This window comes from Salmo salar, chromosome ssa27, assembly GCF_905237065.1.
Source record: "Salmo salar chromosome ssa27, Ssal_v3.1, whole genome shotgun sequence".
Taxonomy (NCBI): domain Eukaryota; kingdom Metazoa; phylum Chordata; class Actinopteri; order Salmoniformes; family Salmonidae; genus Salmo; species Salmo salar.
Window position 1 is genome coordinate 37,358,724 of NC_059468.1, and position 26,678 is coordinate 37,385,401.

At 45.1% G+C, this 26,678-nt stretch overlaps 1 protein-coding gene across 11 annotated transcripts in view; it reads right to left on the minus strand.

The window, feature by feature from the left end:
- Positions 1 to 26,678, minus strand: part of LOC106589039 (protein 4.1) — a 154,346-nt gene that overhangs the window by 29,659 nt on the left and 98,009 nt on the right. For 6 of the 11 annotated variants that reach the window (XM_045709459.1, XM_045709469.1, XM_045709462.1 and 3 more), the window contains 6 exons: positions 25,822 to 25,997; positions 12,030 to 12,286; positions 11,505 to 11,588; positions 11,065 to 11,112; positions 9,899 to 9,961; positions 2,400 to 2,579 (listed from right to left, as the gene is read on the minus strand). In XM_045709459.1, the coding sequence (XP_045565415.1) occupies positions 2,400 to 2,579; positions 9,899 to 9,961; positions 11,065 to 11,112; positions 11,505 to 11,588; positions 12,030 to 12,286; positions 25,822 to 25,997 (808 nt within the window). Of the gene's footprint in view, positions 1 to 76; positions 131 to 2,399; positions 2,580 to 9,898; positions 9,962 to 11,064; positions 11,113 to 11,504; positions 11,589 to 12,029; positions 12,287 to 25,821; positions 25,998 to 26,678 lie in introns of all 11 variants that reach the window. The other 5 variants (XM_045709466.1, XM_045709463.1, XM_045709468.1 and 2 more) reach the window with 5 other exon arrangements.

A 26,678-nucleotide genomic window follows, 5' to 3' on the forward strand; every position in this document is an offset into this window, starting at 1 on the left:
CCCAGCCCAGCTCAGCCCAGCTCAGCTCAGCTCAGCCCCTGTACGGCCAGTAAGGACTGAATTAGAGTACCTTTACCTCTGATACGCCACCAACTACTCTGTATGCAGGTGATAGGGAGGCCGTCCTCACCTGCACACACGCACACACACACACACACACACACACACACACATGCGCAAACACAGACACACACACACAATCTTCACACATACGAATATACACAGAGAGACTCCAAGAGCATGTCCACTGTACACACAGAGATGCACAGACACAGAGAAACTGTTGAACACTTGATGAAGCTCTCTGAAGCTTTCCGACTGCTTTCCGAAAATAATCTATTCCTCTCTACCTAGTATGAGGAAATAAAAAAAATATGATACTTTTCTTTCAAATGAACACAGTACAGCACCCCTGTAATGCGAATATTCCAGGTATTTTGCCATCTTCTACAAACTGGACATTGACTAACATAATTGCATCCTCTAGATTAGTGACTGGACCTTGATTTGTGTCAAAAACAACAACTGAATGACATGAGAAAAGACAACAGTACCCCCTACTGGGACTAATGACGAATGTGCAATCCAAAGTTACAACTAGAAAAACAACAGAGCAAGAAAACTTGCTTAAAGAAAGTCAAAACACATCTTCAATTGAAAATGAAAGCACATAAACAAAACATCCATCTCGGTAAACTGGTGCTAACAAATGCAAAAAGCGAGTCAAAAGTACCATCTTTCACTTCAAACATCACATTGTTGTCAGGAATCCTGGTGGTGCTATGAGCGGGACTAGAGAGAATAAAGGCCTCTCTGTGTCTCTGAGTAACATGGGCTGCTATGGCTGTCTCTGTCCTGGTGGTGCTATAGAGTGGGACTAGAGAGAATAAAGGCCTCTCTGTGTCTCTGAGTAACATGAGCTTCTATGGCTGTCTCTGTCCTGGTGGTGCTTAGAGTGGGACTAAAGAGAATAAAGGCCTGTCTGTGTCTCTGAGTAACATGGGCTGCTATGGCTGTCTCTGTCCTGGTGGTGCTATAGAGTGGGACTAGAGAGAATAAAGGCCTCTCTGTGTCTCTGAGTAACATGGGCTGCTATGGCTGTCTCTGTCCTGGTGGTGCTATAGAGTGGGACTAGAGAGAATAAAGGCCTCTCTGTGTCTCTGAGTAACATGGGCTGCTATGGCTGTCTCTGTCCTGGTGGTGCTATAGAGTGGGACTAGAGAGAATAAAGGCCTCTCTGTGTCTCTGAGTAACATGGGCTGCTATGGCTGTCTCTGTCCTGGTGGTGCTATAGAGTGGGACTAGAGAGAATAAAGGCCTCTCTGTGTCTCTGAGTAACATGGGCTGCTATGGCTGTCTCTGTCCTGGTGGTGCTATAGAGTGGGACTAGAGAGAATAAAGGCCTCTCTGTGTCTCTGAGTAACATGGGCTGCTATGGCTGTCTCTGTCCTGGTGGTGCTATAGAGTGGGACTAGAGAGAATAAAGGCCTCTCTGTGTCTCTGAGTAACATGGGCTGCTATGGCTGTCTCTGTCCTGGTGGTGCTAAGAGTGGGACTAGAGAGAATAAAGGCCTCTCTGTGTCTCTGAGTAACATGAGCTGCTATGGCTGTCTCTGTCCTGGTGGTGCTTAGAGTGGGACTAAAGAGAATAAAGGCCTGTCTGTGTCTCCGAGTAACATGGGCTGCTATGGCTGTCTCTGTCCTGGTGGTGCTATAGAGTGGGACTAGAGAGAATAAAGGCCTGTCTGTGTCTCTGAGTAACATGGGCTGCTATGGCTGTCTCTGTCCTGGTGGTGCTATAGAGTGGGACTAGAGAGAATAAAGGCCTGTCTGTGTCTCTGAGTAACATGGGCTGCTATGGCTGTCTCTGTCCTGGTGGTGCTATAGAGTGGGACTAGAGAGAATAAAGGCCTGTCTGTGTCTCTGAGTAACATGGGCTGCTATGGCTGTCTCTGTCCTGGTAGTGCTATGAGTGGGACTAGAGAGAATAAAGGCCTCTCTGTGTCTCTGAGTAACATGGGCTGCTATGGCTGTCTCTGTCCTGGTGGTGCTATAGAGTGGGACTAGAGAGAATAAAGGCCTGTCTGTGTCTCTGAGTAACATGGGCTGCTATGGCTGTCTCTGTCCTGGTGGTGCTAAGAGTGGGACTAAAGAGAATAAAAGCCTGTCTGTGTCTCTGAGTAACATGAGCTTTTATGGCTGTCTCCGACTCTGTACCAAGACTGGTTGTTCTGTTGACTCCATAGAAATAGACTCTCTAGAAGGGGCTTAGAGCCCGTAACCCTGGCAATTTGACTGGTCAACTCATGGATACACACACCAGTTCACCCATTATGACATCACTGACTTGAATGGGGACGGATGTTCTATTCATTTCAGTTCTGTTGGTGTTGACTCACCCCGTCAGTGCCTGACTGCAGCTGTCCGTTGATGCTGGCCGTGCGGAAGGGTGAGTGGGTGGACAGGCGTTTGTCCCACTCGCTCTGCCGCGGCTCCGGAACAGACTCCATGAAGCTTCTCTTCAGCTCACTGATACTGGTGTGGTGACGCATGATCTCTGTATGGGTCTTATCCAGGTCCTGGGAGGAGGGAGAGGGGTGGAAAGAGAGAGAGAGGGGAGAGAGAGGGGAGGGGTAGAGAGAGAGGTATAGAGAGAAAGAGGTCGGAGAGTTGGAGAGAGAGGTTAGAGGTGGAGAGAGAGGGGGATGGGGGAGAAAGAGAGAGAGGTGGAAAGGGGGGAATGGGGGAGAGAAATATGGGGGAGAGGAGGACCAGAGGCAAATAGAATGAGAGATATAGAAAGAATATGGAGAGATGGAAAGAAACAGAGCAGAGGGGAAGGGCATGATAGATAAAGTAGAGACAGGGGGCAGAGGGGAAGGGCATGATAGATAATGCAGAGACAGGGGGCAGAGGGGAAGGGCATGATAGATAAAGTAGAGACAGGGGGCAGAGGGGAAGGCATGATAGATAAAGTAGAGACAGGGGGCAGAGGGGAAGGGCATGATAGATAAAGTAGAGACAGGGGGCAGAGGGGAAGGGCATGATAGATAAAGTAGAGACAGGGGGCAGAGGGGAAGGGCATGATAGATAAAGTAGAGACAGGGGGCAGAGGGGAAGGGCATGATAGATAAAGTAGAGACAGGGGGCAGAGGGGAAGGGCATGATAGATAAAGTAGAGACAGGGAGCAGAGGGGAAGGGCATGATAGATAATGCAGAGACAGGGAGCAGAGGGGAAGGGCATGATAGATAAAGTAGAGACAGGGGGCAGAGGGGAAGGGCATGATAGATAAAGTAGAGACAGGGGGCAGAGGGGAAGGGCATGATAGATAAAGTAGAGACAGGGGGCAGAGGGGAAGGGCATGATAGATAATGCAGAGACAGGGGGCAGAGGGGAAGGGCATGATAGATAAAGTAGAGACAGGGGGCAGAGGGGAAGGGCATGATAGATAAAGTAGAGACAGGGGGCAGAGGGGAAGGGCATGATAGATAAAGTAGAGACAGGGGGCAGAGGGGAAGGGCATGATAGATAAAGTAGAGACAGGGGGGATAGTTTAAGGAGAAGGCAGAAAGAGACAGCAAGGAAGGGCCAAAGGGCGAAGCCCCCAGATTGGAAGAGGGTAGGGAGAAAGTATGTCATTATTTGGGGGAAATGACAAATGTACAAGTTTACCAGAATGCAACATGATTGATGATTTGCTTATAATATCAAACAAAATACAGTTGGAAGTTGGAACAGGCCTGCCCCTCTCAAAGAGGACAAACAACATGACAACAAGACTAACAGGTCTTAGTCCATCCAGACCACATGATGTCCTATAGACAAACAACATGACAACAACAGACTAACAGGTCTTAGTCCATCCAGACCACATGATGTCCTATAGACAAACAACATGACAACAGACTAACAGGTCTTAGTCCATCCAGACCACATGATGTCCTATAGACAAACAACATGACAACAGACTAACAGGTCTTAGTCCATCCAGACCACATGATGTCCTATAGACAAACAACATGACAACAGACTAACAGGTCTTAGTCCATCCAGACCACATGATGTCCTATAGACAAACAACATGACAACAGACTAACAGGTCTTAGTCCATCCAGACCACATGATGTCCTATAGACAAACAACATGACAACAGACTAACAGGTCTTAGTCCATCCAGACCACATGATGTCCTATAGACAAACAACATAACAACACAGACTAACAGGTCTTAGTCCATCCAGACCACATGATGTCCTATAGACAAACAACATGACAACAACAGACTAACAGGTCTTAGTCCATCCAGACCACATGATGTCCTATAGACAAACAACATGACAACAGACTAACAGGTCTTAGTCCATCCAGACCACATGATGTCCTATAGACAAACAACATGACAACAGACTAACAGGTCTTAGTCCATCCAGACCACATGATGTCCTATAGACAAACAACATGACAACAACAGACTAACAGGTCTTAGTCCATCCAGACCACATGATGTCCTATAGACAAACAACATGACAACAGACTAACAGGTCTTAGTCCATCCAGACCACATGATGTCCTATAGACAAACAACATGACAACAACAGACTAACAGGTCTTAGTCCATCCAGACCACATGATGTCCTATAGACAAACAACATGACAACAGACTAACAGGTCTTAGTCCATCCAGACCACATGATGTCCTATAGACAAACAACATGACAACAGACTAACAGGTCTTAGTCCATCCAGACCACATGATGTCCTATAGACAAACAACATGACAACAACAGACTAACAGGTCTTAGTCCATCCAGACCACATGATGTCCTATAGACAAACAACATGACAACAGACTAACAGGTCTTAGTCCATCCAGACCACATGATGTCCTATAGACAAACAACATGACAACAGACTAACAGGTCTTAGTCCATCCAGACCACATGATGTCCTATAGACAAACAACATGACAACAGACTAACAGGTCTTAGTCCATCCAGACCACATGATGTCCTATAGACAAACAACATGACAACAGACTAACAGGTCTTAGTCCATCCAGACCACATGATGTCCTATAGACAAACAACATGACAACAACAGACTAACAGGTCTTAGTCCATCCAGACCACATGATGTCCTATAGACAAACAACATGACAACAGACTAACAGGTCTTAGTCCATCCAGACCACATGATGTCCTATAGACAAACAACATGACAACAGACTAACAGGTCTTAGTCCATCCAGACCACATGATGTCCTATAGACAAACAACATGACAACAGACTAACAGGTCTTAGTCCATCCAGACCACATGATGTCCTATAGACAAACAACATGACAACAACAGACTAACAGGTCTTAGTCCATCCAGACCACATGATGTCCTATAGACAAACAACATGACAACAGACTAACAGGTCTTAGTCCATCCAGACCACATGATGTCCTATAGACAAACAACATGACAACAGACTAACAGGTCTTAGTCCATCCAGACCACATGATGTCCTATAGACAAACAACATGACAACAGACTAACAGGTCTTAGTCCATCCAGACCACATGATGTCCTATAGACAAACAACATGACAACACGACTAACAGGTCTTAGTCCATCCAGACCACATGATGTCCTATAGACAAACAACATGACAACAGACTAACAGGTCTTAGTCCATCCAGACCACATGATGTCCTATAGACAAACAACATGACAACAGACTAACAGGTCTTAGTCCATCCAGACCACATGATGTCCTATAGACAAACAACATGACAACAACAGACTAACAGGTCTTAGTCCATCCAGACCACATGATGTCCTATAGACAAACAACATGACAACAACAGACTAACAGGTCTTAGTCCATCCAGACCACATGATGTCCTATAGACAAACAACATGACAACAGACTAACAGGTCTTAGTCCATCCAGACCACATGATGTCCTATAGACAAACAACATGACAACAGACTAACAGGTCTTAGTCCATCCAGACCACATGATGTCCTATAGACAAACAACATGACAACAGACTAACAGGTCTTAGTCCATCCAGACCACATGATGTCCTATAGACAAACAACATGACAACACAGACTAACAGGTCTTAGTCCATCCAGACCACATGATGTCCTATAGACAAACAACATGACAACAGACTAACAGGTCTTAGTCCATCCAGACCACATGATGTCCTATAGACAAACAACATGACAACAACAGACTAACAGGTCTTAGTCCATCCAGACCACATGATGTCCTATAGACAAACAACATGACAACAGACTAACAGGTCTTAGTCCATCCAGACCACATGATGTCCTATAGACAAACAACATGACAACAGACTAACAGGTCTTAGTCCATCCAGACCACATGATGTCCTATAGACAAACAACATGACAACAGACTAACAGGTCTTAGTCCATCCAGACCACATGATGTCCTATAGACAAACAACATGACAACAGACTAACAGGTCTTAGTCCATCCAGACCACATGATGTCCTATAGACAAACAACATGACAACAGACTAACAGGTCTTAGTCCATCCAGACCACATGATGTCCTATAGACAAACAACATGACAACAACAGACTAACAGGTCTTAGTCCATCCAGACCACATGATGTCCTATAGACAAACAACATGACTGTTCTGTGTTCTCTCCACTCTGTTCCCTCCTATGCAGATTGAACTTTAGATGATCCCTCTCCGTCCAGTATCCGTGCCTATCCATATTCATGGTGCAGGAGGAGTCATTGTGATTTTGGAGCAATCGCCCCCATTACCAATCTACCACATGTTGGGATCGTGATCACAGAGATAAAATACAACCAATTACACTAATGTCTCCTGTCTAATGACTCTTCAGAAACCACATCTGTTCTGAACAGAAACTGCATCCCAAATGGCACCCTGTTCCTTATATAGAACACTACTTTAAACCAGGGCACATAAGGATCCCCGTAAGGCTCGGGTCAAAAGAAGTGCACTATATAGGGAATAGCAAGCCATTTGGGACGCAGAAAGAGAGTACAGGGGAGCTCTGAGAGTTAAACTATGGGGAGAACATTGAAGTGTCTTGCTTCACTACAAGAGCATCTGTGTGGATATCTGCTACCTAATGAAATGGTCACATGGTACCTGAAGCCTAAATCTTTTATCTGTCTGACTAAACCTGCTCTTCATAACTGACAGCTGTTGGTTTTGGCAGCTAGCACTACACAGATCTTACTGTTACCCGGTTTTCTAAAATCCCAAAACAGTGGGATTATAGTCTGGGCTGCAATGGTGTATAGTACATCTACAGTACATCTACAGTACATCTATAGAACATCTACAGTACATCTATAGAACATCTACAGTACATCTATAGTACATCTACAGTACATCTATAGAACATCTACAGTACATCTACAGTACATCTATAGAACATCTACAGTACATCTATAGAACATCTACAGTACATCTACATCTACAGCCATAGAACATCTACAGTACATCTACAGTACATCTATAGTACATCTACAGTACATCTACAGTACATCTACAGTACATCTATAGAACATCTACAGTACATCTATAGAACATCTACAGTACATCTACAGTACATCTATAGAACATCTATAGAACATCTACAGTACATCTACAGTACATCTACAGTACATCTATAGAACATCTACAGTACATCTATAGAACATCTACAGTACATCTATAGAACATCTACAGTACATCTATAGAACATCTACAGTACATCTACAGTACATCTATAGAACATCTACAGTACATCTATAGTACATCTATAGAACATCTATAGAACATCTACAGTACATCTATAGTACATCTACAGTACATCTACAGTATGTTTATAGTACATCTACAGTACATCTATAGTACATCTATAGTACATCTATAGAACATCTACAGTACATCTACAGTACATCTACAGTACATCTACAGTACATCTATAGTACATCTACAGTACATCTATAGAACATCTACAGTACATCTATAGTACATCTACAGTACATCTACAGTATGTTTATAGTACATTACAGAGCCGTCTGTGCCAAATGGAGAGAGAGCTGGATTTACCATTTAACCCTAGGTGACCATGTGACCATTTCACTGGTGGTAGTATGGTATGCTAACGTGCAGAAGGGATGAGTGTGAGTAAGAGTCCTCTTATGCACTCAACCTGGGAGTTCACACAATCACAGAAGATGCGCACACACACAATCACAGCAGATGCACACACACACGCACACACACAATCACAGCAGATGCACACACACACACACACACACACACACACACACACACACACACACACACGCTCTCCCAGCAATATGCCTGAGGATACTTAGTCCTGAGCCAGCCGACAGTTATTATTATGATGAATCAAAGACGTAGAATTTGAACCAGCACGTCAAAGACACGACTTTGTCCCAAATGGCACCCTATTCTATATATAGTGCACTACTTTTGACCAGAGTCCTATGGGTCAAAAGTAGTGCACTGTGTAGGTAATAGGGTGCCATTTGGGACACAGCCAAGGTCAAAGGTCAACAGAGGTGAGGGTCAGAGAGAGTCACATGGCTATGGTTAGATACAGGAACAGCACCATGAGTGAGAGAGGCCCCCGCCCCCAAATGGCACCCTATTCCCTACATAGTGCACTTCTCTTGACCAGGACCCTCAGGTCTCTGGTTAAAAGTAGTGAACTATGTAAGGAATAGGGTGCCAATTGGGACTCTCCCTGAGAGAGGTACAGTACACTCTTAGAAAAACGGGTTCCAAAAGGCTTCTTTAGCTGTCCCCATAGGAGAACCCTGTACTTCACTGTACTTGTCCCTCTGTGGAACGGGTTCAACATGGAACCGAAAAGGGTTCTACCTGGAACCAAAAGGGTTCTGCGTGGAACCAAAACTAGTTATTCAAAGGGTTTCCCTTTTACTTTCTAGGTAACACCTTTCTTTCTAAGAGTGTCCAGTGCAGTGAAGCCTATGTTAAGGAGTTCCAGGTCTCACAATGAGAAAGACAACAGAGGTTGGGATCATTAACCTGTTAATCACATCACTGAGATGAAAATATATGACTGGGAAAAGTTTATCAATCAAAGCTGTGTTCATGTTCCTGGAAATTGGCCTCTGTCACCAATGCAGGCTGGAGAAGTGGTCCAAGAATGGCCTTAATTCAACCAACATCATACCTATTGGAAACACTTTCCCCCTTTAGGAAGATACTTATGGTCGTTACAACAAACCTACATTTGACGACCATTGTCGACGACAATACCATTTGGAAAAAGCATCCAAAAGGTGCAAGTCATTATCGACTAAAAAAGTGCCACAACAAAACATAAGTTTGACAAGCAGGCTGAAATCAAAGGGCATGCTGGGTATACGGTGTCCACTAACATTATTTTAGATGTCTTTTCTTCAGTCTCAAAGGTCAAACTGGTGCACCTCTTTCAGACCCGATGCCTATAGCTTTTAAATAATAATAATACTGGACTACTATAGTGATAGAGAAAACACTCCCAATCATATATCAAAACAAATGTGGATAAGAAACAAATGAAAAATGTTGGAATGAATAACAGCATCAAAGTAAAGTGAGTACTTGCATTAGAAGGAAACAGGAAAAGAGTGCATGCCAAGCCATTAGGGTTCAGCTGAAAACAGGGTGGGTGTAGAAATGAAAGAGAGAATAGAAGAGAGGAGAGGAGTCAAGACAAAAAGAAAAACAGAAAACGGGGCAAGTGAAAACACAACTCCCATGCAGAGAGAGAGAGAGAGAGAGAGAGAGAGAGAGAGAGAGAGCATGCTGCAAACAAACAGTCAAAGAACAAATAGGACATATTCTAGAGTGTGATACAAACCTCCAACATTAAATTACTATGCCTGATATAAATAGTTTGACCCTCAAGTTTCTTAGCTCTTTTCTGTGAAAAACGAAGAAAACAAAAAGAGAACAAAGTTGGTCTCAGGAAGATGTGGAATTGAAATCCTTAATTTATTATTTATTTTATTCTGTACTTTTACTGTTTGACTTGCAAGCGATTATATCCGGTATGTGTGCATTCATTCCTGATGGTGGGAGAAGTGACGAGGGACCAGATGATACTATGGGAAGTGCAGTGAAGCGGAGTGCAGGGTGGGTGCAAAGGTCCATTGGTGACGGTGATGAACACCATAAGTTACCAAAATCTGGTGGGTTTCTTTATTTCAGGACTAACTGTGAGTGGAACCAAATGTTGACAGATAAATCCACCATATACATACATGCGGGGGCTGTGTAACAGTAGCAATGCATTATCATTGTGCATTATCAGTTTTTATGCATTACCTAAAGCACAATTCACTGACTTTTTTTGAGTGATTCTTCCTGAGGCGGCAGACAAGTGCAGCTGAGGGCCTTCCTCATTATACTGACTAGAGCACAGGCATGGTCAATCCATGTTCTTTCACTTACAGGCACCTCATTCATTTGGTTTATCACTCTAGTTCTACTTGGTGAAGAATTATGTCCACAAGAAAAAAGCTTTATGTATTGCCTCTGCAGGAGGTAACGGCAAGGCTGATACTGTTGGGTAAGTAGCCTCCGTTTATTGGTTTCAAAACAAATGGTGGAAAGTAGAGAAGAAAAAAAACGTTTCTTTCTCCGTAACTGTCCAAAGAAGTCTTTGATCATTGTGAACACATGAAATCGTTAAGAAGGGAACTCCACAGCCAAATAGTGTTCTCTTGTATAGCTGTCCTGTTACAGTAGATATACAAGGCTGGAGGACAGAGAAACAAACAGCCAAAAACATTTTATTTTTTTTGTATTAGAAATTATTTCAAATGAATGGGGAAAAATCAACTGAAAGGCGACGAGTGATGCGAGGATGAGGATGTGAATCACTGAGTCTGCATCCCAAATGGCACCCTATTCCCTACACAGTGCACTACTTTTGACCAGAGCCAAAAGGGCACTCTGGTCAAAACTAGTGTACTGCATAGGAAGCCATTTAGTACAGAGCCTAACTGTAGACAGATATCTAACCTTCTTCACGCGCACCGTCTCCGTGCCGGGTCTGTCTCGGGGCGAATGCTGCCGATACCCCAGAGGAGGGAAGAGAGAGGCAGATACAGTAAGGTTACAGACCCATGACTCTGTTTCAAACCCCCCATCTTCATATCAATATTTTAATCTGACACGTTTCTTAAAACATGCATCTCATGTAATAACCCCAGCCCCATGTATCAATGTTTTAATATTTTAGTCAGACACCGCACAGCCGCTGTGAGTCTGGCAAGCGAGACTTCACATACAGTAATACATGTGGTATTATAGTGGTATTATAATGCGTATATTTCAGTCAGACAGACATACAGTAATACATGTGGTATTATAGTGGTATTATAACGCGTTTATTTCAGTCAGACACACAGTAACACATGCGTCTCATGCTGTGCTAGCTAGGCGTCGATAAGGCCACAAACCTGGCTCTTTCTCTCTCTCTCTGTCCCGTTGGTGGTGGTGGTGACTGCAGGGGCATGATGCCTGCTCCTCCTGGCTCCCTCCCTCTGCAGTGGTGGCATATCACACAGACAGCTCAGAGCTCACGCACTACAGTGGTCTGCCAACAGGGCGGCGCTGCTACGCTCTAACTGGAGCACGGGCTATAGGTATACCCAAATGTCGTCTATGGATATGCTTTCCATTAATAAAGCTACTGTATAAACCTCTGTTATTAAATAGTGATACTGTATAAAACCTACACATGTACATGTGTACTGTTGTCTGGCATTTCAATTTGTTGCTAGCCATTTTGTTACGCTCATGTAGTGTCGTCCTCGTGTAATCAACCTGGTTCAGTCAGTCTCCAATTAAATACTGTACATTGTGTATTGTAGTACCGCTGATAGAAATGGTGTATAATGCAGTGAGGCAATATCCTCTTACATCTCAAGAGAGTTGCAGTGTGCCCTGGCCTGATTCTGTGAGCGTATGTGTGAGTGAAATACCTTGAACTCTGGGGTGGACTGTGGTCTGGAGCTCTGTGTCTTGGAGACCTCTGTCACCTTGCTCTCCACCTTGGCCTCTTCCTTGGTCTTCCTCTCTGCTGAGCGTGACTGGCGGCCCGGGGCGGTGGATGCTTCTCGCCGCACACTGCGGGGCAGGCCCGAGGTCACAGGGGACGGGGCGGCATCTCCGGGAGAGACGGGGGACATAATGGGAGCACTGACTGGACGGGTGCTCTTGTCTGGTGTGGACACCATGGCTGTAGGGGGACGGGAGGAGAGGAGGGAAAAGGAGAGAAGAGAAGAGGAGAGAAGAGGAGGGAAAAGGAGGGAAGAGAAGACGAGAGGAGAGGAGAGGAGAGGAGAGGAGGGGAGAGGAGAGGAGAGGAGAGGAGAGGAGAGGAGAGGAGAGGAGAGGAGGGAGGGGAGGGGAGGGGAGGGGAGAGGAGAGGAGAGGAGAGGAGAGGAGAGGAGAGGAGAGGAGAGGAGAGGAGAGGAGAGGAGAGGAGAGGAGAGGAGAGGAGAGGAGAGGAGAGGAGAGGAGAGGAGAGGAGAGGAGAGAAAAGGAGAGAAGAGAAGAGGAGAGAAAAGGAGAGAAGAGGAGAGGAGAGAAGGGGAGAGGAGAGAAGGGGAGAGGAGAGGAGAGAAGGGGAGAGGAGAGAAGGGGAGAGGAGAGAAGGGGAGAGGAGAGAAGGGGAGAGTTAATATGGTTAAAAAAAATCACAGCAAATAGAAAGAGGAACCATAAAGAAACGACAGTATGTCAACATCAGGTTTCCTGCATACTCATACTCAACATAATGACATACTCAACATAATGACATACTCAACATAATGACACTCAACATAATGACACTCAACATAATGACACTCAACACAACATAATGACATAGTCAACATAATGACATACTCAACACAACAAAATGACATACTCAACACAACAAAATGACATACTCAACACAACAAAATGACATACTCAACATAATGACATACTAAACACAACATTTTTTTTTAAATTGTTTTTTTATTTCACCTTTATTTAACCAGGTAGGCAAGTTGAGAACAAGTTCTCATTTACAATTGCGACCTGGCCAAGATAAAGCAAAGCAGTTCGACAACATACAAAAACACAGAGTTACACATGGAGTAAAACAACATACAGTAGACAAAAATAAGACTATATACAATGTGAGCAAATTATGTGAGATAAAGGCAAAAAAGGCCATGGTGGCAAAGTAAATAAAGTATAGCAAGTAAAACACTGGAATGGTAGATTTATAATTTGAAGAAAGTTCAAAGTTAAAATATAAATAATATGGTGCAAAGGAGCAAAATAATAAATAAAATAAATGAATACAGTAGGGGTAGTAGTTTGGGCTAAATTATAGATGGGCTATGTACAGGTGCAGTGATCTGGGAGCTGCTCTGATAGCTGGTGCTTAAAGCTAGTGAGGGAGATAAGTGTTTCCAGTTTCAGAGATTTTTGTAGTTCGTTCCAGTCATTGGCAGCAGAGAACTGGAAGGAGAGACGACCAAAGGAGGAGTTGGCTTTAGGGGTGACCAGAGAGATATACCTGCTGGAGCACGTGCTACAGGTGGGTGCTGCTGTGACCAGTGAGCGGGGATAAGGGGGGACTTTACCTAGCAGGGTCTTGTAGATGACCTGGAGCCAATGTGTTTGGCGACGATTATAAAGCGAAGGCCAGCCAACGAGAGCGTACAGGTCGCAGTGGTGGGTAGTATATGGGGCTTTGGTGACAAAACGGATGGCACTGTGATAGACTGCATCCAGCTTGTTGAGTAGGGTATTGGAGGCTATTTTGTAAATGACATCGCCGAAGTCGAGGATTGGTAGGATGGTCAGTTTTACGAGGGTATGTTTGGCAGCATGAGTGAAGGATGCTTTGTTGCGAAATAGGAAGCCAATTCTAGATTTAACTTTGGATTGGAGATGATTGATGTGAGTCTGGAAGGAGAGTTTACAGTCTAACCAGACACCTAGGTATTTGTAGTTGTCCACAAATTCTAAGTCAGAACCGTCCAGAGAAGTGATGCTGGACAGGCGGGCAGGTGCAGGCAGCGATCGGTTGAAGAGCATGCATTTAGTTTTACTTGTATTTAGGAGCAGTTGGAGACAACGGAAGGAGAGTTGTATGGCATTGAAGCTCGTCTGGAGGGTTGTTAACACAGTGTCCAAAGAAGGGCCAGAAGTATACAGAATGGTGTCGTCTGCGTAGAGGTGGATCAGAGATTCACCAGCAGCAAGAGCGACATCATTGATGTATACAGAGAAAAGAGTTGGCCCAAGAATTGAACCCTGTGCTGAACTCTATCAGAGAAGTAGTTGGTGAACAAGGCGACGCAATCGTTTGAGAAACCAAGGCTACTGAGTCTGCCGATGAGGATGTGGTGATTAACAGAGTCAAAAGCTTTGGCCAGGTCAATGAATACGGCAGCAGAGTATTGTTTCTTATCGATGGCGGTTACGATGTCGTTTAGGACTTTGAGCGTGGCTGAGGTGCACCCATGACCAGCTCTGAAACCAGATTGCATAGCGGAGAGGGTGCGGTGGGATTCGAAATGGTCGGTAATCTGTTTGTTGACTTGGCTTTCGAAGACCTTAGAAAGGCAGGGTAGGATGGATATAGGTCTGTAGCAATTTGGGTCAAGAGTGTCACCTCCTGTGAAGAGGGGGATGACAGCAGCTGCTTTCCAATCTATGGGAATCTCAGACGACACGAAAGAGAGGTTGAACAGGCTAGTAATAGGGGTTGCAATAATTTCGGCAGATAATTTTAGAACGAAAGGGTCCAGATTGTCAAGCCCAGCTGATTTGTAGGGGTCCAGATTTTGCAGCTCTTTCAGAACATCAGCTGAATGGATTTGGGAGAAGGAGAAATGGGGAGGCTTGGGCGAGTAGCTGTGGGGGGTGCAGTGCTGTTGAATGCAGTAGGGGTAGTTAGGTGGAAAGCATGGCCAGCCGTAGAAAAATGCTTATTGAAATTCTCAATTATAGTGGGCTTAGCGGTGGTGACAGAGTTTCCTATCCTCAGTGCAGTGGGCAGTTGGGAGGAGGTGTTCTTATTCTCCATGGACTTTACAGTGTCCCAAAACTTTTTAGAGTTTGAGTTGCAGGAAGCAAATTTCTGTTTGAAAAAGCTAGCCTTGGCGTTTCTAACTGCCTGTGTGTATTGGTTTCTAACTTCTCTGAAAAGTTGCATATCGCGGGGTCAGTTCGATGCTAATGCAGAACGCCACAGGATATTTTTGTGTTGGTTAAGGGCAGTCAGGTCTGGGGAGAACCAAGGGCTATATCTGTTCCTGGTTCTAAATTTCTTGAAAGGGGCATGCTTATTTAAGATGGTGAGGAAGGCATTTAAAAAAAATAACCAGGCATCCTCTACTGACGGGATGAGGTCAATATCCTTCCAGGATACCAGGGCCAGGTCGATTAGAAAGGCTTGCTCGTTGAAATGTTTCAGGGAGCGTTTGACAGTAATGAGTGGAGGTCGTTTGACCGCTGAACCATTACGGGTGCAGGCAATGAGGCAGTGATCGCTGAGATCTTGGTTGAAAACAGCAGAGGTGTATTTAGAGGGCACGTTGGTTAGGATGATATCTATGAGGGTGCCAGTGTTTGCGGCTTTGGGGTTGTACCTGGTGGGTTCATTAATAATTTGTGTGAGATTGAGGGCATCAAGCTTGGATTGTAGGATGGCTGGGGTGTTAAGCATGTCCCAGTTTAGGTCACCTAGTAGCACGAGCTCTGAAGATAGATGGGGGGAAATCAGTTCACATATGGTGTCAAGAGCACAGCTAGGGGCCGAGGGGGGTCTATAGCAGGCGGCGACGGTGAGAGACTTGTTTTTGGAGAGGTGGATTTTTAAAAGTAGAAGTTCAAATTGTTTGGGTACAGATCTGGATAGCAGGACAGAGCTCTGCAGGCTATCTCTGCAGTAGATTGCAACACCGCCCCCTTTGGTCGTTCTATCTTGTCTGAAAACGTTGTAGTTAGGGATTTCAGAGTTTTTGGTGGACTTCCTAAGCCAAGATTCAGACACAGCTAGGACATCCGGGTTGGCAGAGCGTGCTAAAGCAGTGAATAAAACAAACTTAGGGAGGAGGCTTCTAATGTTAACATGCATGAAACCAAGGCTATTACGGTTACAGAAGTCATCAAAAGAGAGCGCCTGGGGAGTAGGAGTGGAGCCAGGCACTACAGGGCCTGGATTCACCTCTACATCCCCAGAGGAGCAGAGAAGAATGAGTATGAGGGTACGGCTAAAAGCTATAAGAATTGGTCGTCTGTGACGTCCAGAATAGAGAGAAAAAGGAGCAGGTTTCTGGGGGCGATAAAATAGCTTCAAGGTATAATTTACAGACAAAGGTATGGTGGGATGTGAATACAGAGGAGGTAAACCTAGGCATTTAGTGATGATGAGAGAGATATTGTCTCTAGAAACATAATTGAAACCAGAAGATGTCATAGCGTGTGGGTGGAGGAACTGAGAGGTTGGATAAGATAGAATGAGCAGGGCTAGAGGCTCTACAGTGAAATAAGCCAATAAACACTAACCAGAACAGCAATGGACATTGCATATTGACATTGAGGAGAGGCATGCTTAGCCGAGTGATCAAAGGGTCCAGTGAGATTCAGACAGCTAGCCGGGCCATAGGTAGCAAGCTGGTGGAAGATGGAGGGAGGTCTGTTTTTAGCTACCTCGTGCGTTTCCGTCTGTGGGTTAGTGGGGTTCCGTGTGGAAGGGGGGACAAGTCCAAGTTGGCAAAATAGTTGGTTATAGTGGCCCAAGAAAAGTGTCCGATAGACCTATTCAGATCGCAGCCGATAAGACAGCTAACGATTAACGATTAGTGGGCCGCAGATGGGCGATCAGGTTACGTCGCGACGGAGGGGCCAGTTAGATAACTCCCTCGGGCAGATAACGTCGGTGGTCCAGTCGTGAAGGCCCGATGGGGCTCCGCATCGGCAGTAAAACGGGTCAGGATAGGTGATTGTAGCCCAGGAGACACTTCAGCTGGCTAGCTCAGGAAAAGCCCACGAGTGGCTGACAGAACTCTTCAGCTGGCTAGCTCCGGAATAATGTGTGTTAATTCCGGGACCGACGTTGCCAATAGTCACTCAGGTAGCAGCTAGTTAGCTGCAAGATCCAGGTGTAAATGTCCAGAGCCTGCGGTAGAAATCGGGGAAAGGAGAGAGAATAGGTCCGGTGTGCTCTGGTCTGAGTCGCGGTGTACAAAAACTGGTGATAGCTTTTCGAGCTAACGGATAGCTGAGGACAGCTAACCGTGGCTAGCTGAACTCCAACGTTAGCCAGTGAAAATGGCTAACCTCTGGCTAGCTTCTGTTGTGGATTTCGGATTTGAGGTAAATAATACTTTCTTTTTTAAATTGGTGAGGCCGGTTGCAGGAGAGTGCTTTGAGGTTGAGTTTTAGAAGAAAAAATGTAAAAAGATAATGCCCAAGAAAAATATGTAAATATATATATACACGGGACACGACAAGAGGAGGGTAAAGGACGTCTGAACTGCTACGCCATCTTGGAATCACAGAAACAACATAATGACATACTCAACATAATGACATACTAAACACAACATAATGACATACTAAACACAACATAATGACATACTCAACATAATGACACTCAACATAATGACATACTCAACACAACATAATGACATACGCACACACACGTGCACACTTGCACCTTATTGAAGGCAGTTCCTTGTGCGACCAGTAGGGCGCAGCGAAACGACATAGACTAGAGTGTGTACCTGTAAGGGTGGACGACGTGACAAATGGAACAGGCTCTTGGGAGTAGGAGGTGAACGATCCAACAACTCAAACCTGTCAACCATCACTGGCACTGAAGAGAGTGAGAACCGATCAGAGACAGAATCCTATGTGGCCTGAGACTGGTGGCATGTGACCACACAAATTATCATAGTCTATAGAGGTCGAAATCTTCTTTATAAAAGCGCTGCAAAGCCAAGTGAGAACACAACAAGGCCAGAACACAACGAGGCCAGAACACAACGAGGCCAGAACAACAGATCCATAGCTCAGCAAAAAGTATTTCAGAGGAAGAAGCAGACAATATGAAGCTGTGGTTATTATAAGAGAAGCGTAGGGGGAAAATGCTATGCTATCCTCTCAATAAGAAGTTCCCACTTGTGAAAGTTAAGACGATTATGACTTATGAAATTTAGGACCATTCTTCTTCTGCTGTAGCGTCGTAGAGTTATTTTAAGTCTCCTGCCACTTACCTCACGGAACAGTGGGTGTCTTGGGACTGACGGGATCCCACAGGAAGTCATAATGATTTTTATTTAGCTCACACACAGGCTCAGCGGCTGCCGTTGCTAATAATGTAACATTGTCCTCAGGATCCAAAGCAAAGCCACATATCCCAGCAGGCATGTCGAGTTGTTAAGTCTGGCGTTGTCTCTTGAAAAACAAGGTCAGTTCCTGGGTGAATAAGCGCAGGGTGGAGGGCTCTCCTTCAAAATGGACTTCCTGTATGTGCTTGGGGTTTCTTAGGATCCAAAGCAAAGCCACATAATATCCCAGCAGACATGTTGAGCAGCTTGTCAAGCTTGAGACAACCGCAAGGTCATTTCCTGGGCGAGTAAGCAATGGGTCAGTAAGTTGCTCTTCCCATAACTACCTGGGGGTGGTGGTACGAGTGATGTCTCCCCTGTGGCTCAGTTGGTAGAGCATGGTGTTTGCAATGCCAGCATGGTGTGTGCAATGCCAGGGTTGTGGGTTTGATTCCCACGGGGGGCCAGTACAACCAAAAAAAAAAGAAAATGCATGAAATGAAATGTATGCATTCACTACTGTAAGTCGCTCTGGATAAGAGCGTCTGCTAAATGACTAAAATGTAAATGATGCAGGCGAGTCGTGGTCCAGCAGCACAAACCATCGGTGAGTGGTGGAGGGTGGAACAGACACAGAGCATGCTGATGAAGCCCAGGTTGGTTAAGCCACAGTAGGGTTATGTTTAGCAAAATTCAAGAACCTTTACAAAATTCACAGGTTTTCCAGAAATCCCGGCTGGAAGATTCCCAGATGTTCTGCTTATTCCCCCTTGATTCCGGGAAACTTCCAACCAGGATTTCTGGAAGACCTGAGATTTTTTTTTTAATTACCGTAATTTCCGGACTATTGAGCGCATAAGCCGCACCCACTGAATTAAAAAAATATATATTATTTTGAACATAAATAAGCCGCACAGGTGCCTTCCGGTACATTGAAACAAATGAACTTTACACAGGCCTTAACGAAACACGGCTTGTAACAAAAATAAATAGGCTTTAACGAAACACGGCTTGTAACAAAAATTACAAAATTAGCAGGCAGCTTTAGTTGTCTTTTTGTACTGAGTCAATTCCTCACGCTGCTGTTTCCAACGTCTTATCATCGACTCATTAAGACCAAGCTCCCGTGCAGCAGCTCTATTTCCTTTTCCAACAGCCAGATCAATCGCCTTCAACTTGAAAGCTGCATCATATGCATTTCTCCGTGTCTTTGCCATGATGAGGGTGACAAAATGACTACCGTAATCAGAATGATGGGAAGTTTGAGAGCGCTCGATTTAATCTAAACAGTAAACAAAAATGTTGTTTGACCTTAACCAATTTCATTGGTCTAATGAAAAGCTTCATGCCGGCAAAAAACTGAGCACGTCACAGAATGTGTTTTTTTGGAGAAAAAAAAATTGAAAGCGGGAAAAATCCATATATTAGCCGCGTCATTGTTTAAGCCGCGAGGTTCAAAGCGTGGGAAAAAAAGTTGTGGCTTATAGTCCGGAAATTATGGTACCGGAATTTTGGAAAAAAATGACTGGAATTTTGAAAAAAATGACTGGAATTTTGAAAAAAATGACTGGAATTTTGAAAAAAATGACTGGAATTTTGAAAAAAATGACTGGAATTTTGGACATCCTTTAGGAGGAGGAGCAGTGGCAAACAAAGCGTGACCAAACCATTCAGTACCTGGTGGTGTCAAATAGACACACTTGTCCAATAACAAAAACCAATCATCACCCCACCTCTACCCACTGTAGTTTGGTTCGGTCCACCACATATCTTACTCTCCTGGTCGGTGGCCTCAGCTCCACCCTCTTCCACACCACTCTAAGGAAGTGTGCCTCATCAGCACAAAACACTCGTCTCCTCTTCCTCCTTCCTGGATCTCCTCCTGGGTCTCCTCCTGGTTCTTCTTTATTATGACACCATGTCTTCTCTCTGTCTCCGTGACAGCGTCGCGCTTGACCTGACGGGGATGTTGCTCAACCGGAGACGATGTGACTGGGAAGAAGACCAGCTGTCAATCATGAAACAGCTACCATGCCAACCAACCACATTCAGGTTTTAGTTTTAATGTGACGTTTTATGATCTCCATAGAGAAAGAAGTCTCCTGACCTCAACGACATTCCTCAATGACTACCGGTTAAATAAAGATAAAATAACAACAGTTCAGCTGTCGAACTAATAAAACTCTTGAGGAGTCAGGACTCATGATGAGTGATCCAGCAGAACAAACCTGATATCCTCCTCTCCCTGAGACCTGCCCCCAACCGTCCCCACCTCAGCAGGAACGTCAACAGCTGCTGGAGGTGTCGGGAGGAGCAATAATTATTACAGTAATGCAGGTAGGTAGCCTAGTAGTTAATAGCGTTGGGCTAGTAACCGAAAGGTCGTTGGTTCGAATCACCGAGCCGAGTAGAAGAAAAATCTGTCTGTGCCCTTGAGCTCCTGTAAGTCTCTCTGGATAAGAGCGTCTGCTAAAATGGCATAAATGTAAGTAAAAAGGTTGTGATTAACGATTAGGAAAATGATGATTAGGGACTAGAAAAGTATTTCGGTCCTTGAAAAGCTCCTGATCTAAAAGCAACAGCTGAGGCCATGAACAAGACAGAATAACAACTGGGTTTACTGCACTGTGCTATAGAGACCAGTGGGTGGCAACATTGAGCTGAGAGTCGAAAGCTGACAGAGCAAGTACTGAAATTCACAGTTCAGATGCAGTTCAGGAGAATAGATAAACAGGCTCCTCTAGTCCTCAGTTCAGGAGAATAGATAAACAAGCTCCTCTAGTCCTCAGTTCAGGAGAATAGATAAACAAGTTCCTCTAGTCCTCAGTTCAGGAGAATAGATAAACAAGCTCCTCTAGTCCTCAGTTCAGGAGAATAGATAAACAAGCTCCTCTAGTCCTCAGTTCAGGAGAATAGATAAACAAGCTCCTCTAGTCCTCAGTTCAGGAGAATAGATAAACAAGTTCCTCTAGTCCTCAGTTCAGGAGAATAGATAAACAAGCTCCTCTAGTCCTCAGTTCAGGAGAATAGATAAACAAGTTCCTCTAGTCCTCAGTTCAGGAGAATAGATAAACAAGTTCCACTAGTCCTCAGTTCAGGAGAATAGATAAACAAGTTCCACTAGTCCTCAGTTCAGGAGAATAGATAAACAAGTTCCACTAGTCCTCAGTTCAGGAGAATAGATAAACAAGTTCCACTAATCTGGTTGGCCATCACACTGTGTTCAGCTCACTGGACTGGTTGGCCATCACACTGTGTTCAGCTCACTGGACTGGTTGGCCATCACACTGTGTTCAGCTCACTGGACTGGTTGGCCATCACACTGTGTTCAGCTCACTGGACTGGTTGGCCATCACACTGTGTTCAGCTCACTGGACTGGTTGGCCATCACACTGTGTTCAGCTCACTGGACTGGTTGGCCATCGCACTGTGTTCAGCTCACTGTGCTGGTTGGCCATCACACTGTGTTCAGCTCACTGGGATAACACTAACACTGGGTCTGCATCCTAAATAACACTATTCCCTATGTAGTGCACTAAAAGTAGTGCACAATATAGGGAATAGGGTGTCATTTGGGATGCAGTGTTAGTTCTCTGTGTGAACCTACACTACATAGCCAAAGGTATGTGGATACCACTAAATGTTGGAACATTGCTGCTATAACAGCCTCCACTCTTATGGGAAGGCTTTCCACTAGATGTTGGAACACTGCTGAGGGGACTTGCTTCCATTCAGCCACAAGAGCATTAGTAAGGTGGGGGGGCACTGATGTTAGGCAATTAGGCCTGGATCACAGTCAGCCTTCCAATTCATCCCAAAGGTGTTCGATGGGGTTGAGTTCAGGGCTCTGTGCAGGCAAGTCAAGTTCTTCCACACCGATCTCAACAAACCATTTCTGTATGGACCTCGGTTTGTGCACGGGGGCATTGTCATGCTGAAACAGGAAAGGGCCTTCCCCAAACTGTTGCCACAAAGTTGGATGCACAGAATCTTCTAGAATGTCGTTGTATGCTGTAGCGTTAAGATTTCCCTTCACTGGAACTAATGAAAAACAGCCCCAGACCATTATTCCTCCTCCACCAAACTTTACAGTTGGCAGTATGCATTGGGGGCAGGTAGCGTTCTACTGGCATCCGCCAAACCCAGATTGTGTGCAGCTGCTACTGACGAACGGTTCTTGTGCTGACGTTGCTTCCGGAGATCGTTTTAAACTCGGTCGTGGGTTTTGCAATTGAGGACAGCACTGGGCGGTCCCCGTTCTGTGAACTTGTGTGGTCTACCACTTCGCGGCTGAGCCATTATTGCTCCTAGACGTTTCCACTTCACAATAACAGCTCTTACAGTTGATCGAGGCAGCTCTAGCAGGGAAGAAACTTTAGGAACTGACTTGTTGGAAAGGTGGCATCCTATGACGGTAACCCGTTAAAAGTCACTGAGTTCTTCAGTAAGGCCATTCTACATTCTACAGTGTTGGTCTATGGAGATTTCATAGCTGTGTACTCAATTAAGGTGGAACCGAAGTATTCAGGGAGGTTGAGGCGGGACAGGGGTTGAAGGTCCTGACTGAGCTCTGATTGGATACCTGAGGAAGGTACAGGATGGGGATTGGAGGGCACAGTGTTGGTGGTGGAGGAGGACACTCCATGTCTCTTTCACTTGTGTGATACTTGTGTGATACAACAGAACCGTCCTCAGAGTTATTCAGGTTAGGTATGAGGTCAGCTCCAGGATGAAAACAGAACCGTCCTCAGAGTTATTCAGGTTAGGTACGAGGTCAGCTCCAGGATGAAAACAGAACCGTCCTCAGAGTTATTCAGGTTAAGTACGAGGTCAGCTCCAGGATGAAAACAGAACCGTCCTCAGAGTTATTCAGGTTAGGTATGAGGTCAGCTCGAGGATACAACAGAACCATCCTCAGAGTTATTCAGGTTAGGTACGAGGTCAGCTCCAGGATGAAAACAGAACCGTCCTCAGAGTTATTCAGGTTAGGTATGAGGTCAGCTCGAGGATACAACAGAACCATCCTCAGAGTTATTCAGGTTAGGTATGAGGTCAGCTCCAGGATGAAAACAGAACCATCCTCAGAGTTATTCAGGTTAGGTATGAGGTCAGCTCCAGGATACAACAGAACCGTCCTCAGAGTTATTCAGGTTAGGTATGAGGTCAGCTCCAGGATGAAAACAGAACCGTCCTCAGAGTTATTCAGTTTAGGTATGAGGTCAGCTCCAGGATACAACAGAACCATCCTCAGAGTTATTCAGGTTAGGTATGAGGTCAGCTCCAGGATGAAAACAGAACCATCCTGTTTTATCATCCTGATCCTTTGTCAGTATTGTGGAATAATTCTAATGTTAATGTTAGATTTGAATGGAGAAAGCTGACCCGAGAGCAACGCTTCCTTTCTCTCAATCCTATAGGTATCAACACATGCTCCAACCATGCACTTAGCAAATGTTCTCTGCATGGTGTTTTGGGAAATGCATGTTACATCTTCGGCCGTTGTAGGAAAGATGGATCGTTAATACAGTTGTAAGCCTGAGTTCCATCGACATGGGGAAACCGGGCCCTGGGTGTGAGAATGGTAGCAGCAGCAGTTAGGTGGCAGGTGGAGGCTGCCTGAGCCCACAGGGAGTAAGACATTGAAGCTGTTTTGTGTGGTAACACGTCATCACTGGCTTGTGCCCTGCCTGCTGTATGTTGTCAGCAGAAATAAAACCCGATGTTATGGGGAGCAGTTGAATAACGAAGAGAGAGAGAGTGTCCCAGATGAGAAGGCTGAGATGAGGAGAGGAGAGGACGAGAGGACGAGAGGAGGGGAAAGGAGAAGAGGAGAGGAAGAGAGGAGGAGAGGTGGAGAGGAGAGGTGGAGAGGAGGGGAGGAGAAGAGGAGGGGAAAGGAGGAGGAGAGGAGGGGAAAGGAGAGGAGAGGAGAGGAGAAGAGGAGGGGAAAGGAGAGGAGAGGAGAAGAGGAGAGGAGGAGAAGAGGAGAAGAGGAGAAGAGGAGAGGAGGAGAGGAGGGGAAAGGAGAAGAGGAGAGGAGGAGAAGAGGAAAAGAGGAGAGGAGAGGAGAAGAGGAGGGGAAAGGAGACGAGAGGAGAAGAGGAGAGGAGAAGAGGAGAAGAGGAGAGGAGGAGAGGAGGAGAGGAGGGGAAAGGAGGAGAGGAGGAGAGGAGGGGAGGAGAGGTGGAGAAGAGGAGAAAGGAGAAGAGGAGATGCGGAGAGGAGGAGAGGAGGAGAAAGGAGAAGAGGACTAGTACCTCTTACATGCTAAACAATCCGCCCGCGTTGCGTGCACAACAGTTACAAAAATAAATGTACACATACATGTTATTCAATCATTTCATCCAAACTGCTCGCGCATCAACTGGTGTCTGTGTAGCCAGACGCTAAAATACAACTTGGTTCTATTTTAGATGCTTGACGCACTGCAAGTCCCGCCGCTCCCATCTACTTAGTGTTTTGTATGAGCATACTAACCCACGTGGGTGATTGAAAGATGAACTGAGGTCCACACTCCAGTCCAGTTGGTGGCAGTAACGCACCTTAAAGTTGGTTTCCAACCACCATATAAAATCCACAGAAGAATAAACGAGGAGAGATTAATCAAAGAAAACGAACAAGGTTTCCCCTTTTAATCTGTGGATGAATTGTCAGAGTAAAGAACACACGTTTTTGTGATTCAAAATGGGTCAGAATTCTACAAAGATTCAGCCAAAAAAAAGGGCCTTGTACATTTCAGGTAAAATAACAACCCAATGTTTATCTCCCTGGACAAATTAACTAGCAACAGCAAGCTAGCTAAATGTCCATGAATGTTTCATGTGTTTCCACCTGTCCCCAAATTAATATAGCTGGTTCGCAGTTAGTTTTGGTATTTTAACCTGCGTGTCTTGATCACATCTGGTGGGTATAGACAAAATCAACATGCGCACGATGGCGCACGTGGATGCACGTGTGGAGCCAGTTTGGTCAGCATGTTAGAGGTTGAAAAGAGGCCAGCGAAGAGAGGTAATAAACCCTGAAGTGGGCCAGTACTGTTACTGTACCTGAAGGTAATGTTACCACAGAGGCGGGAGGTTGAATTCAAGGTAATGTAACCACAGAGGTGGGTGGTTGAATTCAAGGTAATGTTACCACAGAGGCGGGTGGTTGAATTCAAGGTAATGTTACTACAGAGGCGGGTGGTTGAATTCAAGGTAATGTTACTACAGCGGTGGGTGGTTGAATTCAAGGTAATGTTACTACAGAGGTGGGTGGTTGAATTCAAGGTAATGTTACCACAGAGGTGAGTGGTTGATATGGTAACCAGAAACCCTCTTCTTTCCTCTCTGGAAGGGGCTGGAGTAAACACAGAGACTAACATCTGGCTGGAGTTAAACAAGGACAAGTCAGACTCTCTCTCGCTCTCTCTCCACAGACACCTCTCCCCCACCCACAGTCCCATTCAACAAACCTTCATCCAGGCTGCGTGAGTTCCTCTTGCTGGCCGAGCGTTGGAACAGGGGGGCTGGCCTGTCAATCATAGAGCTGGCCTGGCGGGTCTGGGCCTGGGTCCGCCCACTGTATCGGAACTTAGAACCCAGCGCTAGGAACTTCCTGGGAGTGGTAGCCACCTCAGTAGAGGTCAGTCTGGACAGAGGAGGCAGAGGAACATTTCTATAAATATCTAAATCTAATATATAAAATTCTGCCGTTTAATTGCAAATATGCAGACAGAGTCGAAAGGAGAACACACAGAAGGCTGTTGTATAAAACACCTGTCTCCGCATCTTCAAACTAAGGGCAACCATGGCATCCGTGACAAAGAGGGAGAAGCGTCCATCCATGTATACGCGTAAGAGAGTCTAGTTAGCTACATTTTCAGATATTACATGTTTCAAATTTTGTCAGAAAGTCATTTCCATTTCAAGTTAAATTGTACTGTTATCTAGCTAGCTAACGTTAGCTTGCTGGCTCACTAGCTAACGTTACGTGTATGATCTGTGTAGCTACATTATTCGTATCTCAGAGCCATTTGCATTGCTAGTTATAGCCTAATGTTAGCTAATTAACATTGAACCTGGTTGGTTAGCTACCTGCAGATTCATGCAGGGTAGTAATGTTAGGAGTTGGGATTATGGGTCATTGTTTAGCTAGCTATTTAGCGACATGTCTAAACAAAAGACTCCACTATGCAAGTAACCATTTCAATAGAATGTTCATGATGTCACTGTGACAACTGTTAATAGACGTAGCTGGTAAATTCGCTTTGGCTATCTACTCCGATTTCAGAGCACTCAGGCCGCAGAATAACTGATACATTTACGAACG